At 72.0% G+C, this 13,634-nt stretch overlaps 2 protein-coding genes across 4 annotated transcripts; both read right to left on the reverse strand.

Annotated features, from left to right (window-relative positions):
* Positions 1 to 257: 257 nt before the first annotated feature.
* Positions 258 to 7,502, reverse strand: MAPRE3 (microtubule associated protein RP/EB family member 3). Of its 3 annotated transcripts, none has more exons than XM_027672527.1 (7): positions 7,426 to 7,502; positions 2,845 to 2,972; positions 2,613 to 2,758; positions 2,306 to 2,507; positions 1,568 to 1,719; positions 1,326 to 1,478; positions 258 to 1,088 (listed from the first exon to the last, which is right to left on the reverse strand). In XM_027672527.1, the coding sequence occupies exons 2-7, from the start codon at positions 2,963 to 2,965 to the stop codon at positions 1,020 to 1,022; spliced, it is 843 nt and encodes a 280-aa protein (XP_027528328.1). In that variant the 5' UTR covers positions 2,966 to 2,972; positions 7,426 to 7,502; the 3' UTR covers positions 258 to 1,019. The 3 variants fall into 3 exon arrangements, with proteins under 3 accessions (XP_027528328.1, XP_027528326.1, XP_027528325.1); XM_027672525.1 differs by lacking the exon at positions 7,426 to 7,502 and adding an exon at positions 5,391 to 5,525 and having other exon boundaries at positions 2,351 to 2,507; XM_027672524.1 differs by lacking the exon at positions 7,426 to 7,502 and adding an exon at positions 5,391 to 5,525.
* A 2,273-nt stretch (positions 7,503 to 9,775) lies between these two features.
* On the reverse strand, positions 9,776 to 13,458 carry DPYSL5 (dihydropyrimidinase like 5; the record flags this gene model as incomplete). Its single annotated transcript, XM_027672523.1, has 6 exons — positions 9,776 to 9,927; positions 10,642 to 10,810; positions 11,759 to 11,966; positions 12,056 to 12,198; positions 12,423 to 12,564; positions 13,302 to 13,458. Coding segments are annotated over 6 exons (905 nt in total), but the record flags the coding sequence as incomplete, so codon positions are not given.
* Positions 13,459 to 13,634: the final 176 nt, after the last annotated feature.

Here is a 13,634-nt window from a genome sequence, read left to right on the forward strand (position 1 = left end):
CGCAATCTTTGCCAATGCCGAGGCAGCAGCGGGGGCCGGGGCGTCTCCGGGATTTTTATATCCCAAAAATACCCGCAGCAATAAATTATTAACGCGAAATGGAACCGACTCGCACCAACACCTCCCGCCCGCAGCAGCCCCGCAGCCTCTAGCCGGGACAGCTCCCAGCTACCCGCCCCCCGGCAGCACGGAGGGACCCCCAGGCCAGGGAGTAGGTCCAGGACCCCCTGGAGCCCCCCCCAGCACGGGCAGGACACGGTGTTACCACACGAGTTTATTTAAATAAAACCGAACACAGATGCAGCGTTGCGACCGGAGTGATGGACCAGACAAGCGATGCGACAGGGACACGGCGGCCGGGGCGGGCGGGCGCTGCGAGCCCTCGCGGTCACCCACCCCCGACCCCGGCTCCCGGGGGGCCACGGGCGAGGGGAGAGGGCCACCGCTGTCCCCACCCCGCAGCAGGGACAGGCTCCTGCTCTAGGAACCCCCGTGGGGGCAGGTGCCCCCCCACTGCCACGGCTGCACAGTGCTGGGGGTCTCCTCTTCGTCTTCCCGGGAACCTGAAGCAACACCTCCCTCCTCCACACCACGGCCTCCTGCCCGCCCTGCCGCGGGGGTCCCGGGGTCCCGTGGGGGTCCCGGCAGGGCGGGCAGCACGCGGCAGCCCGGGCCAGCCCCCGAGGACTCGGTGTTCCGTCTGGCTCTCGCCGCGGGCAGGCGCGACGCCGGGGCGGCCGCGGCACTCGCTCACACCGGGGGGACAACGGAAATAAATACGGGGAGGGGGTGGCGCGGGCTGGGCCCCGGCGTGGGGGGGCCAGAGCCCGGCCTCAGCCCCGGCCCCGGCGCGGCCGCGCTCCTCGCCCGGGGGACGTCGGCTGGTTATGGAGACGGGGGGATCCCCCCGGAGCTGCCGGAGACCGTGATGGCAAGTGACAGTGCAGGGCGAGGCGCGGGCTCGGACCTCGAATGTCTATGGTGGGGGGCGGCGCGGGGGGCACGGGCGCGGGCCGGGGCTAGTACTCGTCCTGGTCCTCTGGCGGCTGCTCCTCCAGCTCGTCATCCTCTGGTGGAGCGAAGCCCTCCTGAGGGAGACACGGTGGCCATTGGCACGAGGGTGGCAGAGGTGGGCACGCTGATCCCACCCCAGCACGGCACCGGGGCTTCGGCAAAGCCCAAACCCCCCCAGCAGCCGGGGCAGGGAATGAGGCTGGAAGTGGCCATGTGGAAGGGCTCCGTCCCCTCCCATGGATGCCCAGAGAACAGGATGGAAACATGGGGGTCCTGGGGGTTCCGGGGGTCCTGTGGTGCCCGGCGCTCACCTCCGTGGCGTAGAGGACGCTGACAATGCCGGTGATGATGGGGCTGTTCTCGTTCTCGTGCTCCTGGCAGATGAGCTCGATGTCCCGCAGTTTGCTGAAGTAGAAATCCCGCTCCTTCTCCAGCCCGTCCACCGTCAGCTTCAGGTCCATCAGCTGTGGGAGAGAGGGGAAACGGCCGGAGCCTTCAGGGCCTCCCACGACCCCGCGGTGCCCCCCAGCCCCCCTGGCAGGGTGGGCCCTACCTGCTGGTTGAGCTCCAGGATCTGCGCGTCGGCCTCGGTGCCGCCATTGCGGGCGGCGGGCGAGTTTTTCCGGAGGATCCCGCTGGGCACGTTGCCGAGGCGGGCTGGGTTTGGGGTGTTCTTGGGGCCGGTGGGGGAAGTTCTCTGGGGGACTTGACGGCACACGGGGACCGGTGGGTTAATGCCAGCCGGGGGGGCTGTCAGCGGGGACCCTCCCCTGCATCGTGCCCGGAGGCAGCAGCGGGCAGCAAGGGCAGGCAGAGCCATGGCTCCAGGCTCTCCTGCTTTCAGCCCCCCCTGTTTCCCCTGGCAGATTTCACCCCCAACCACCCCCAGGGGTGCTCGTGGCTTGGTTGGGGTTTGCTGTGCAATTTGGGGGGAGTCCCAGCCCTCGAGATGCTCCCACGTGGCTGGGACAGGGAGCCCCCGATGCCCACGGGAGCTGCACCATGGTGGCACAGCACAGGAGGCACAGGCAGCCAAGGGGGGCAAACCACCCCCAGCCCGGGCTGAGCGGGCAGACGGAGGCAGCTGAGCCCGGCCCAGCTCCCCGCTGTCCCCTCCACCTCCCTGCTGTCCCCTCCACCTCCCTGCCGCCCCTGCAGACCCGCCCAGCCCCCCCGTTCCAGGCAGGCAGGCAGCAGAGCGGGGTGCAGGCAGGGGTTTCGGGGGGACGCCCGGCCGTGGGGTGCAGGGGGCGGGGGGCAGCGCTCGCCGGGGGGCCCCGGACATTATTACCTGCAGTGCCAATGGGTTTCTTGGATTTGTTGTAGATGTGATCACCTGGGTTAGGGGGGGGCGCGACGTCCTGGCCCTGCCGCGCCAGCAGCGGGTTGTACTCCTTGCCGTCGTAGTTGGCGTCGAAGAACTTCTTGAACCACTGGATGAACTCGAAGTTGTCCTGGAACTTGCCCTTCACCAGCCGCTCCACGGCGATGATCTGGGGGCACATGCGGGGACCGGTGGGGCCGTGCTCCCGGTGCGACCCCCGGCACGGCACAGCCCCCCCCGTGGCACAGCCCCCGCCGTCCCCGTGGGGACCTACTTTGTCCACTCCCATCTTCTTGAAGGCGGCCTGCAGCACCTTGAAGTTGTGGATGTACTCGTGCTCCAGCTTGGCCTGGAACTTCACCTTCCGCAGGTGCACGCAGCCGGGGAACAGCATGTCCATGAACTGGCAATAGGCAGCCCCTGCAGCGAGCCCGCCGCGGTCAGGGGGGGCTGGGGGCACCGAGACACCCCCTCCGTGCCCCCAAACCCCCCCTCCCCGAGCCCACCTGAGCAGAGCTGCTCGATCTTGGTGTAGTTGAGCTGCAGGGAGTCGTTGACCCAGGCCAGCATGTCATGGCGGCTCAGGTTCTCGCTGGTCACCGACGTCGAGTACACATTGACGGCCATGCCCCAGCTGGGAGAAACGGGGGTCACACCGGGGGCAACCCCAACCCTGGGGTGTCCATCCCACACGGGCTCTCACACTGGGGCCAACCCCAACCCCGGGGTGTCCATCCCACCCAGGCTCTCACACTGGGGGCACTGGAACCTGGGGTGTCACACATCCCACCCGGGCTCTAGTCCTGGGGGATGCTGGGGCCAAGGCTGCCATGGGACCTGTGGGGCCACCCCCTCCAGCTGCACCCACAAATAAGGCAGGAGGGGTGTGACAGGGAGGCGTGAGGGTCTCCAGAAGCCCCATGGTGGCCCGCTCGGCTGGGTGGACCCCTGCCCTGAACAGGGGTGCCCAGGGGAGCCGGGTCACAGGGTGCCACTGGGAGCAAGACACGGTTTAGTGCAGGATGTTGCTCACGGGCAGGGGATCCCAGGGGACGTGGGCACCACGGAGGGGCCACGGGCACTGCCGAGGGCACTGCCTCTGCACCGGGGGGATGTTGCTGCCCTGTGCGAGGCCACGGGGCTCCCGGGGGCTGCTGCCCATAAGCAGCTTAGGGCCCCCCCCTCCGGCCCCCGGTGCTGCCTAATCTGCTGGGGCCAGGATCGGGATTGGGGTCCATTAGAGCAGGGCTTAGAGGGGCAACATCTGCCGGCAGGCATGGCCACGGGCCCGCACCCAGATGGTGGGGGACTCCGGGACCCCCCGTCCACGGCCCTGGCACTGCACAGCAAGGGGAACCCCACCAAAGAGCCGCGGGCACCGAGCCCCCATCCCACCGCCCCCCACAAAATGCTTTAGCTCAGGGGCCGATCCCAGTCCTGCTGCCCTTCCCCGGGGCCGAGGGTCCCCGTAGCCCCGCGCCCCCCCCGCGCGGCAGCGGTGGCAGCGGCGGTGTTAATCCGCTTCCCTCCCTGGCCAGGGGGGCTGCGGGGCCCGGGCCAGCTGCCAGGCGGGGGCTTGGGGGGGGTTGACGATCCCCATCACCCCCCCTCCCGCTGCCACAGCCCGGGGGGGGAGCGAGGGGGGGTCACGGCCACCGCACGGCTGCGCCTTGGGAGGGGGCTGGGGGTGCGTTGGCGGGGGGCTGCGGGGCGCTGCCGCCTCCCCGGTGCCCGTTTGGGGAGGAACAGGTGCCGGTGGCCGCAGCCCCCCCACGCTCGGGCTCAGCACCGCGGTGACTCAGCACCGGCGATGCCGCACGGCCGCGGCCGCTTGAAGCCCACGGGCGGCCGAGCCCACCGCCCCCCCCCCGCCGCGGCCGGGACCCCCGGCCCGCTCCGCCGTGCCACCGCACGCAGCCGGGGGCGGGCAGCGGTATTTTTAGCCGCCGCCGCCGCAGCCTCTGGAACCCGCGGTCCCCGCGCCGCCGCCATCCCCGGCACGGCGCGGTGGGCACCGACCGCTCCCGGCACCGGCGAGAGCCAGAGCATCCCCCCCGGGGCCCGTCCCGCGGCCTCGTGCCAGCGGGGTGCGGGCAGGGGGTCCCCCCCAGGGCTCTGCCCCTCTCCCCCCCTCCCCTGGCTCCGGCGGCGGAGCTGAGTCATGCGCGGCGCTGAGCCAGAGCCACGCGCACTGCGGTGCCGCGGCTGCCGGGAACCGCCGCGCCGGGGCCGGGGGATGCGGAGGGCCCAGGGGGGCAGGGGGCCGCCCGCCCACGCCGCCCGGGAGCCGCCGGCAAACCCCCGCCATCGCCGGCCCTCCCCCAAATAACCGGGGCTGCCGCCGGCAGAGCTAGAGCCCACCGCGAGCCGCGGGGCCGCACCGAGCCCCGGTGGAGCGGGGGATGCCCGGTGGGACCCGACACGGCCGCCTGCGGCTCTCAGGCCCCCTGCCCGCCTTTGGGACGGGGCAGCGACCCCCTGGGGCCCTGGGACGGATTTCCCAGCGGGATGAACTGGGGTGTCACGGCGCCAGGCGAGCCCTACAGTGTCGCCACCAGCCGCACCCCGACTCCCGCACACGCCGGCACACGTGAGAGCCCGGGGGAGAACCTTGGCCCGCGGGGAGAACCGTGACACGCTGGCAGAACCCTGACCCCTTCGGGAGAACCCCGACCCCTTCGGGAGAACCCCGACCCCGCCAGGCACCGGCGTGTCCTGACCCCGGAGCGGGGACGCGCCGGCCGGGGCGCGCGGTGCCACCCAGCCCGTCCCCACCCTCCCAAACCTCCCAAACACCTTCCGAGCCCCCGGCGCAGCGCCGAGCACGCCCCGGTGTAATGACAGGGCAGCCAGGGCCTGCGGCACCCTCCGACCCGCTGCCGCCCCGACGCCGGGCGATGGACGCGCCCAGGGCCGGGAGCCTCCGGCCCGGCCGGTTTGCCGCCGGCTGGTGCCAAAAAAACTAATGAAAATAAGAACTGAGCCCCGATTCCCGGCAGGCCGTGGGGAGAGGGACTGTTGCCGGGCGCCCGGCCAGGCGGGGGACGCTTACCGCTGCATTTTTAATTGTCCGGCCCCGAGCTGTTAATCACGGCCCCGGGCTGTGTCCGTGCCCGTCCCGCGGCGCTGCCGGGGCGCACGCAGAGGTCGTCCGGGCCCGGTCCCACGGCGCAGCCCCCGGGCCGCTCTGCCCAAACAAACGGGAGCAGAGTGAGGCCGGACGCGTGTGCCAGCGCCGGGGCGGCCGTGCCAGCGCCGCGGCCGAGGGCGGCACCGACGGCGGGCACCGAGAGCCGGGCGGCGCGTCGGTGCCCGGCCCGGCAGCCCCGCGGTGCCGGGGCGAACTGGGCTGCTGCGACTGGCGGGTTCTATTTTGGGAGCCGTCCCGGTGGCTTCTCAAGTGACAAACACGCGAGGGGGGTGGCAGACAGCCCGGTGGGGGCTGAGCGCCGTGCGGAGCCGCCGCGGGGCTGCCGGGGATCTGGCAGCGGGCACGGTGGCCCGGGTGCCATCAGGGGTGGCCACTCGCCGCTGTCCCCCCCCAGGGGTCCCTCCAGTGCCTCTTCCCCCCACCCCAAGCGGAGCATCCCCGCTCCCCAGCCTGCGCTGCGGTGGGCACGGGTGGGTTTGCCGGGCGCGGGCAGCCCCCAGCCCCGCACCGGCTCCATCCCCAGCCCCGCACTGGCTCCATCCCCAGCCCCGCACCGGCTCCATCCCCAGCACCCTTCCCTGTCTCTCCCGGCGGCAGCGCCCGTCCCAACGAGGCGAACCGGCCGCTCACGCACCGGGAGCTGTCGGCTCCCGACGGCGATGCCTGCGCGGTGCCGGCGCCCGGAACGCGGGGTGGGTGCCCGGCCGAGCAAATCCCCCCCGCCCCGCTCGGCTCCCGCTAACCTAAATAACTCGGTACGGCGGCGGGAGCATGTGCAGAGAGGAGCCCTCCCCCCCGCTCCTGAAATATTAATGCCGAGCGCCGCGGGATGAGCCGAGCCGGGAGAGCCGGGGCGGGCGGGGGACACGCTCCCGCTCCCGGCCGGGACACTCTGCCCGTGCCACCACGCCGGCGGGCAGCGCTGTCCCCACCGTGTCCCCACAGCGTGACGGGACGGACAGTGAGGGCTCACGGCACCCCCGGGACCCCCATCACGTCGGGGGGAGCCGGGTCTGTGCGCTCCGACCGCGGCGGGGGTGACCCGCTCGGGGAAGGCCCGGGCGGGAGATGGGGTTGGCTGTCCCCGGGACGGCGGGGGGAGCACAGGGAAGGGGCCCGGCCCCATCCCGACACGCACGCGCCGGTGACACCGCAACCGCACCGGTGACAACCGGGGACAATCCCGCCCCGGTGACACCGCGGCCGTGCCGGTGACACCGCCGCCATGAGTCCGAGCACCGGGAGCGCGTCACGCTCGGTGGGTCACGGTGACAGCCGCCTGCCGCCCGGGACCGCCACGGCAGCATCCCGGGAGCGTCACCCACAGCAGCACCGGCGGGACGGCACCGGCGGCACCGGCACTGCCCGACCGGCGGCGGCCCCGGCCACGCAGGACCCCCCAGACCGGGGATCCCCGGGTAACGCCCAGGCCCCGCTGATGGCCGGGACCGGCGGCGATGCCCGGGCCGGTGCTGCGCGGTGCCGGGACTACAGCTCCCGGCCTGCCGGTGCCGTACCGGGACCGCGCCGTACCGGGGCCGCATCGTGCCGTGCCCGCGGCCCCGCGGGAACCGCAGCCGGGCCGCAGGAACGGCCGCCGCTGAGTCAGGCCCGGCCCCGCCGCCACCGGCCCCGCGGGACCGCCCGGCCCCGCCGCTCAGCCCCGGCCCCGTTCCCGGCCCGGCGGCCGCCGCCGCTCCATCCCCGGCGGCACCGGACAGACCCCCCAAACCACCCGCGGCCGCTTCATCCCCGGAGGCCCCACGGCCCCCCGGCCCCGCCTCCCAGGCCCTCCCCCCGGCCCGGCCCCGCCGCTCCATTCCCGGAGGCCCCGAGGCCCCCCCGGCCAGCGCCGGCGGCCGGTGCGGGGATGCGGGCGATGGCGACGGCGCTGCCCGGTCCCTCCCTGGCCCCAGGACGGTCCCGCCGCACTCACCGCTCGGCCGCGGCCGCCGCCGCTCCGCTCCCCCCGTTTCGCTGCCGCCGCTCCGGGACCGGGACCGGGACCGGGCCGGGACCGCTCGGACCCACTGCGCCTGCGCCGCCCCCCCGATGGGCGGGGCCGGCCATTGGACCCCGCCCACGCTGCCATGGCAACTGACGTGACCACGCCCTCTTCGACCATGGCAACTGGCGTGGCCACGCCCCCTCCCCGCCATGGAAACCACCGTGCCCTCCCCTCCCTGTCGCCATGGCAACGGGCCTGGCCACGCCCCCGTCAGCCCTGTTTCCCACACAGCGCCCCCTGGCGGCGGGCGGAGCCCCCTGCACCGCCGGGACCTCCCGGGACACACCGGGACACACCGGGACACACCGGGACCCACCGGGACACACCGGGACACACCGGACACCCCCGGAACCCTCCCGGACCCCCCTGCAACCTCCCCAGGGCCTCCTCGGGCTCCTCCAAAACTCCCCTCGGGACCCCCAAGCACTCCCGGGGCACCGCCGGGACCACTCCAGGACTTCCCTAGGGACCCTCCGAGAGCCCCTCGTGCAGCCTTGTGACCTCTCTGGGAGCCCCCCTGAGCCCTCCCTGGACCTTATAGAGCCTCAAACTCTGCCGGGACATGCGGGACCCCTCCTGTAGCCCGAGGGCTCCCCCCACCTTGTGACACACCTGAGACCCCAGAGCCCCCCCGACACCGCAAGACCCCTGCATCCCCCCGTCTGTGTTTGTGCATCCCCGCAGAGGGTGTACATGTGGGGTGGCAGGGCCAGCCCCGTGTCCCCATGGTGTCCCCCTCTGTCACCACGTCCCAGCTGTGTCCTCACGTCCCCACACATTCTATGCCCCCCCGTGTCCCCACATCTCCATGCGTGTCCCTAGGTGTGTCCCCCGTGTCTCCATGTCACCCCATGTCCCCCTCTGTCCTCATGTGTGTCCCCCCTGTGTCCCCATGTCCCCACGTGTGTCCCCCCTGTGTCCCCACGTCCCCACAAACGCCCCCCCCTGTGTCCCCTCCGTGTCCCTATATCAGGGCTCTTTCTGCTCCCAGCACCTTCCCGGGCACCACCTGTCCCCAGTGCCACGGCCATGGGGTCCCTAATCCTGCCCCCCACCCGGATCCCCCCCCCCAGAACCCCCCCAGACCCCCGAGCAGGCGCGGGCCGGGCGCTGTGAACGGTCTTTAATGAGCAAACAACGGACGGCAGGTTCCTAAATTGGCCGTGTGGGACCACCCAGGGGGACACGGGACCCCCCCGCCAGGCACCCACCGGCCCCCAAACACCTACAGGGACCTACAGGGGGAGGGCACAGGGTGGTGGGGGGGGGGCGGGGAGCGGGGCCGGGGCACCCCCAATAGCACCAGGGGGGACGGGAACCCCTCGGGGGGAGAAAGGGGGGCCACACGCACCCGGACCCCCATTGGCACCGGGGGCAGCGCCAGGGGCCCGGTGGGTGATGAGGGGACCCAGCACAGCCCGACACGGGTGTCAGAGAGGGGGGGACACGTGTGCAGGTGTGCCCAGGGGTTCACCTGTGCAGGTGTGCCCAGGGGTTCACCTGCGCACACGCGTGTGCAAACACGCCCGAGAGCGGGAGGGGTGACACAGGTGTGTGCTGGGGACACCTGGCCGGGCACGGGCAGGGGTGACACACGTGTGACACGCGTGTGCACACCTGTGCCAGGTGTGACACCGCTCACTGCCGGGCTGGGGGGGATGGAGAGGGGCAGGAACAGGGGGTGTGGGGAGGGGGAGGAGGTGCAGGGATGGGGAAGGGGAGACAGGGAGAGAGGGGAGGGCGAGAGGGAGCAGGAATGGGGCTGCAGGAGCGCAGGTGAGGGTCAGGCACGGGGGAAAGGGGTGGGAATGGGGGGGGGGGGGGGTGTGGGGGGGGGTCAGGGATGGATGGTGGTGCAGGGATGGAGGTGGAGACGGGAGGACAGTGATGGGGATTGGGGTTTAGGGCAGTGATGGGGGTTAGGAATAGGGACTTGGTGATGGAGGAGGGGCAGGAACAGGGTTCAGGGATGGTGACGGGGGTCAGGGATGGTGACGGGGGTCAGGGACGGGGTCAGGCCAGGGGGAGGGGGGGGGGGGGGGTCCCTGCGTCTCCCCTACGCTAGTGACACAAACCACTTCAGAGTATTTCCACGTGATGCACAAACAAGTCAAAAATTCACTGATCCAAACCCAACGTGCAAACAGAAAAGGGCCGGGGAGGGGCACCCGCCACCCCCGGCCCTCCGCGGCCCCCCGCGCACGGCCCCGCCGCCGGCACGGCCCCGCCGGCAGCACCGGGGGCCAGGCAGAGCCCCCGCGGCGAGGGGGAGCCCCGCCCGGGCCGGGTCCGGGGGGCGCTGGGGGCGGCGCCCGGTCCTCAGTTGGGGGACAGGTCCCCGGCTCTACCAGATGCCGCTCGACCGGCCCCCGGGGGGAGCGAGAATCCGGGCCGAGGCTCGTTTTGGAACGTGGTCATCGATCTGAGAACCTGCCGGGCACACGGACGGACAGACAGTGGGTGTCAGGGTTGGAGGGCAGCGGGGGCACGGCCCTGCAGAACCCCTCACCCCAGCACCACCAGCAATGGGGACAGCAGGGGCTCGGTGTCCCCCCCAGAACTGCAGGGACAGGGGATGCTCCGTGTCCTCTCAGCACTGCGGGGACAGGGGATGCTCTGTGTCCCCCAGAACTGCAGGGACAGGGGATGCTCCGTGCCCCCTTCTCCCACCCCGGCTGTGCTGGATGCAGTGGGGAGCCGGGGCTGCCCGAGCACAGCACGCAGCTCCATCCTGCCTGGCACAGACCCCCCCCAAACTTGCACAGACCCCCCCAGCCACTGTCCCCTGACCACCCCAGCCCCCCGGCCAGTGCAGCCACACCACGGACAGCACACAGAGGGAGGGAGGGGCGAGGGCTGAGGGGCTGCAGGTCCAGGGAAGAAGGGGAGGCAACTCTGCTCTGCCACGGCTCCCTGCCCGGGAGAAGGGGGGTGATGGGAGCGATGGGGACACCCTGGGGTGGCACTGGGGGCACCCTGGGGAGGGGGATGACAGGATAGCCTGGGAGAAGGATGGCGGGACACCCTGGGGTGACAGCGGGGACACCGTGGGGGGGGCGATGGGGACACTCGGGGGTGGCCAGTGCCGGACACTGCCGGACGTGGGGCTGCCGGTGAGCCCGGGAGGGGGGGCCCTGCTCTTACCGGAGAGGCTGAAGCTGGACTCGTGGAGGTCCCTCATGCCCCCGTGTCGCGTGGCCGGCCGGGTGGGCGTATCGGCCAGGGGCGTCCCCGTCTCTTTTTTCCCAGCATGCACAACCACGGCCACGTCCCCCAGGTACGGGGTGCGATCCACACCCCGCAGCTTCAAAGTCTGCCGGGAGCCAGAGAGAGAGAGAGAGAGAGCGGAGAGAGCGTCAGCGCCCACCGGGATGGGGGGGGGGGGCGGGGGGGGCCAGGGGCCTACAGCGGGGTGCGGATCGGCCGGACGGGGAGAGGGAAAGGGGCTGGGGCCATGCTGGGGCTGGGGAGGGGGGGGGCTGTGGTGTGGGGAGGGGGCTGAGGCTGGGGAGGGGGCACTCGGCGGGGTGCTGGGCGGGCTGAGGGGCTCCTGGTGCAGAGCAGGGAGGTGGGTGACCCTGGCAGAGCAGCCCCTCGCCCTGTCCCCCCAGCAATGCCAAGCCAAGCCAAGCCAAGCCAAGCCACGCCAAGCCAAGCCACGTCAAGCCAAGCCCATGCAACACCCTGTGCCCTCCCCACAGCCACAGGCACTCCGGTGCTGGCCACCAGCTCCCTGTGACAGTGCCAGGTCCCCCCTGGCAGCCCCAGCACCGCCCCAGTCCCCCAGCACATCCCCTACAGCCACGGCTCGGGGGCACAGGCTGGGCCCTGGTGCTGGGGGCTGCCAGAGCTCCCGGGTGTTTGGTGCCCCTGGTGCCACCGTGAGCCACGGGGCTGCCCTGGGGGCACCCAGCAAAGGGCAGAGAGCCAGGCATGGGTCACACACGTGTTGGGACAACTGTCCCCTCGCGCTGCCAGCACGCCAGCAAGGACCCAGGGGAGGGTCCTCCATCGCACACCCAGTCCCCCGTGCCCCGAGCCAGGCATGCTGTGCTCCCATCACATCCCCCAGCGTGGCACTGGCCGTGGCACAGCGTGGCACCGCGGTGGCACAGACCCTTCTCCCACCCTGCTGGCACCACCGTGGCCGCCGGCCCCTTGTCCCATCCAGCACCCCGCACGGTGCAGCCCTGCCCCACGCCGTGGCACTGCTCTGACACCGCCCTGGCACCGCTCTGCCCTGGTTCCTTCTCCCTCGTACCTTCTCCCGCTGCACCAGCTTCTTGTAGGCGACGTCGGGGAAGGATCGGAGCGGGCAGAACTTGCCGGTGCCCTCGGCGCACATGAAGACCCCGTTCTCGTAGACCACGCGCCCGCGGCTGATGGTGACCAGGGGCACCCCGTGGCACCGCATGTTCTCGTACAGGTTGATGTCCCCGCCCTGCACCTGGGTGCTGGCCGAGATGGTCCTGGGCGGGGGGCACGGCGCGGTGAGCGGGCGCTGGCGGCACGGGGAGCCCCTCCCCAGCCCCCCCCCTTGCCGTGGGGCTGCACCTACTTGGTGGCCTCGGGGTCCCAGACCACGACGTCGGCGTCGGCCCCGGGGATGATCCGGCCCTTGCGGGGGTACAGGTTGTGGATCTTGGCGGCGTTGGAGCTGGTCACGGCCACGAAGCGGTTCTCGTCCATCTTACCCCCCACCTGACAACGGGAGCGGGGGTGAGGACGTGCCAGGCCGTGTCCCATCCCGTCCCCACGAGCCCCCACGGCTCCCCAGAGGTGCTGCCGGGGCCGGGACCCCCGCCAGGACCCACTGGGGTGGCACTGGGGAGCGCCTCACCCCCCCAGCAAACACCCCACGGGCCGTCCCACCCCGGCAGAGCCCCCCGGGGCCGGCCCCGTGCCAGGGGCTGGCAGTGCCGTACCACGCCGCGCTCCCAGATGATGTTCATGCGGTCCTGCACCCCGCTGACGCCGTGGGGGATCTTGGTGAAGTCCTCCTTGCCCATGGCCTTCTGCTTGGTGCTGAAGGGCCGGTGGTCCGAGGCCACGATGTTCAGGGTGTCGCTGCAAGGGGGGGGACAGGGCAGGGTGGGGGGACGGCACCCCTGGGGCTGCTTGGGGTGCCCGTGGAGAGTCCAGAACCCGGGGAATGGGGCCCAGGGAGCCCAGAACCCAGGGAATGGGGCACCTACACCACGGGGTGCCTGGAGACCCGGGCACCTGGGGGGGCAGGGTGCCCAGGGAATGGGGTACCCACGCAGGGAGTGCCCGGGGAGGAGGGTGCCCAGGGAATGGGGCACCTGTGCACTAGGATCCCCAAAGGAATGGGACACCTGTGCCAATGGGGTCCCCAGGGAGCTCAGTGCCCAGGAAATGGGGCGCTCCCACTGTGGGGTGCCTGGAGAGCAGGGTGTCCAGGGAGTGGGGTCCCCGGGGAGTGGGATACTGGTGAAGTGAGGTGCCCAGGAACCTCAGTGCCTGGGGAGGAGTGTGCCCAGGGTGGGGCCCAGGAGGGGCACCCACACCCCGGGAGCTCAGCGAGCGCTCGGGAAGCGCAGCACCCACAGAGCACATCCCCAGGGGCACACAGGGCCGGGAAGTGAGGCACAGGGAGCTCAGCACCCAGGACAGGGGGTGCCAAAGGACGGGGTGCCTGGAGGGCACGGCCCCAAGGGAGCAGGGTGATGGGGTGATGGCACCCGGCAGCAGGACACCGGGGGTGTGCCAGACACCAGAAAGCCACCACGAAGCGTGGCTGGCAGGGAGGGAGGCAGAAAAGGCGTGTCTGGGCGTGGCCTCACTTGGCGAGCAGGCTCATGAGGTAGGCGGAGGTGTTGGTGTCGAGGCGCAGCGGCGGCACGGTGACGTAGGCGGCGGCGTGGAACCAGTCCTGGTGGTAGTAGTGCAGCCCGGTGAGCGTGGCGTGCGCCGTGGTCGTCTCCGCGTACACCACCTTCCCTGCCGGGGCGGAGGCACACGCGTGTGCAACGGGGCTCGTGTGCCAGGGCACGTGTGTGTGTGCATTGGCCATGCCCAGACTCCCGTGCACCCATCAGGCCACGAGCCCTGTGTCCATGTGTGTGCTCACGTGTGTGTCCTGGGGGTGCCCACATGTGTCCCCTGGGTGCTCACAC

Source organism: Neopelma chrysocephalum, unplaced genomic scaffold (assembly GCF_003984885.1).
Source record: "Neopelma chrysocephalum unplaced genomic scaffold, ASM398488v2 Primary Assembly neopelma1_97400, whole genome shotgun sequence".
Classification (NCBI taxonomy): domain Eukaryota; kingdom Metazoa; phylum Chordata; class Aves; order Passeriformes; family Pipridae; genus Neopelma; species Neopelma chrysocephalum.

Excerpts from the sequence above, each read along its gene's own strand:
- MAPRE3 (XM_027672524.1), bottom strand. Across the intron at positions 2,759-2,844 it reads GATCGAGCAGCTCTGCTCAG|GGGCTGCCTATTGCCAGTTC; the intron begins GTGGGCTCGGGG and ends GGCTCGCTGCAG. Across the intron at positions 2,508-2,612 it reads AGAAGATGGGAGTGGACAAA|ATCATCGCCGTGGAGCGGCT; the intron begins GTAGGTCCCCAC and ends ATGTGCCCCCAG.